At 40.0% G+C, this 1,611-nt stretch overlaps 1 gene segment (V, D, J or C); it reads right to left on the bottom strand.

Annotated features, from left to right (window-relative positions):
• Positions 1–839: 839 nt before the first annotated feature.
• Positions 840–1,309, bottom strand: LOC130882704 (Ig heavy chain V region 186-1-like). The segment is given in 2 exon segments: positions 840–1,165; positions 1,264–1,309. Coding segments are annotated over 2 exon segments (372 nt in total).
• Positions 1,310–1,611: the final 302 nt, after the last annotated feature.

Genomic DNA, 1,611 nt, shown 5'->3' with positions numbered 1-1,611 from the left:
TCTCCCCTACAGTTGGTTACAGGAACATGCCAAACTATCCCTCTACACTACAGAGATTTCTTATTGAATCAACCGCTTGAGATTATCAAGTACTATGGGATTCCATGTTGCTTGATATTGGCCCAAGTACCCAAAACCAATCACTCTATAGAACATGAGTGACTTCATCATATCCAAAGGAATATGAAGGATGATGTGTGTCAAAGAAGATTGGTGTCTATAAAAGCCTGAAACTCTAGGTCAGGGTAATGTTTCTGGAAAGGCAGTAAACTCAAGATCAGATTATTATGAATAACCTCAAACCTATTCTAACTGACACATATACACACTAGCTAAATAAATCAGTTGTATGGAAAGTAATTTAATAATATTTTTGTCAACTTATAAGATTTTCACTTATGTGATAGTACATTATGATGTAAATATCTCTTCCATTCTGAGAAACTGAAATTCTGCTGCACAACACAGGCAGAATTTAAAAACACACATTCATGCTACTTCAGACTGTGAGAGGAATTTTGGTTTGGTCAGATATTGTTTATGTGAACTTTACTGGTAAAATTCATATTATACATTATTCAAAGCTACTCCAAAAAGTTCAAGTCTCTTCAAATCCAGAGATAATTCTGTCACTATGCATTAACACAGTTTCCCTTTCTTTAGTGTTTTATTACAGACAAACATGTAAATGGGAGTCAATTAGCATCATTTTATTTATAGAGAAGTAGGCAGAAAAACAGACACTCAGGGAGATTATTTCTGTGTAAATCTTCAGGGTAGTCATCTCTGTCATCTCAGTCCCAGGACAACTTCCTGCCCATTCAGGGTTTCTGACACACTCAGGATGTGGTTGCAATACTGTGTCTCGCACAGTAATAGACCGCAGAGTCTTCAGAAGTCAGGCTTCTGAGCTCCATGTAGACTGTGTTGGAGGATGTGTCTGCAGTCAATGTGACCTTGGCCTGGAATTTCTGATTGTATTTAATATTACCATCTCCAGGAAAAATCCTCGCAAACCACTCCAGGCCCTGACCAGGACTCTGCTTCACCCAGTGAATATAGTAATAACTGATATCATCAGAGGCCCTGCAGGACAATTTCACTGAGGTCCCAGGCTTCACAATCTCAGGCCCAGACTGGTGCAGCTGATCCTGGGAGTGGACACCTGTAGAGAAAAGACAGTTTAGGTGTCATTGTCACCTCAGTACCTGTTCCCTCTTTTTTTTTTTCCTTTTCACATTTGGAACTGGAATGTCCCTTTACCTGTAGTTAGTGACATGAGGAAGAGAGTGATCCAGCTCCATTCCATGGTAAGGACCTGTGTACTCAGTGACTGTGGAGAGGACACTGATCATATGTTGTTCTGGAGTGTGGACATCTCTGTATTTACCACTATGGACTCATGTGATTTGTATATTCATGAGCAGTGTGCCTCTTAAATAAGGGCCTAGTACAGCATTAGAAGAAAGAGGTAGAGGACCTTGGGTCAGGCAGTAGGATGCTAAAGTCCAGTTCTAGTCCTGTCTGAGGAAATGAAACCCATACTATGTCCCCAATCCTTGTGTAGACCTGTGGATGTAACATCAAGTTTTAAGCTCTCAGTTTACTAAA

The sequence above is a fragment of the Chionomys nivalis genome, chromosome 10 (assembly GCF_950005125.1).
Source record: "Chionomys nivalis chromosome 10, mChiNiv1.1, whole genome shotgun sequence".
In the NCBI taxonomy this organism is placed as follows: Eukaryota; Metazoa; Chordata; class Mammalia; order Rodentia; family Cricetidae; genus Chionomys; species Chionomys nivalis.
The sequence above is the reverse complement of the archived record's forward strand: the minus strand, read 5'-3'. Positions and strand labels throughout refer to the sequence as shown.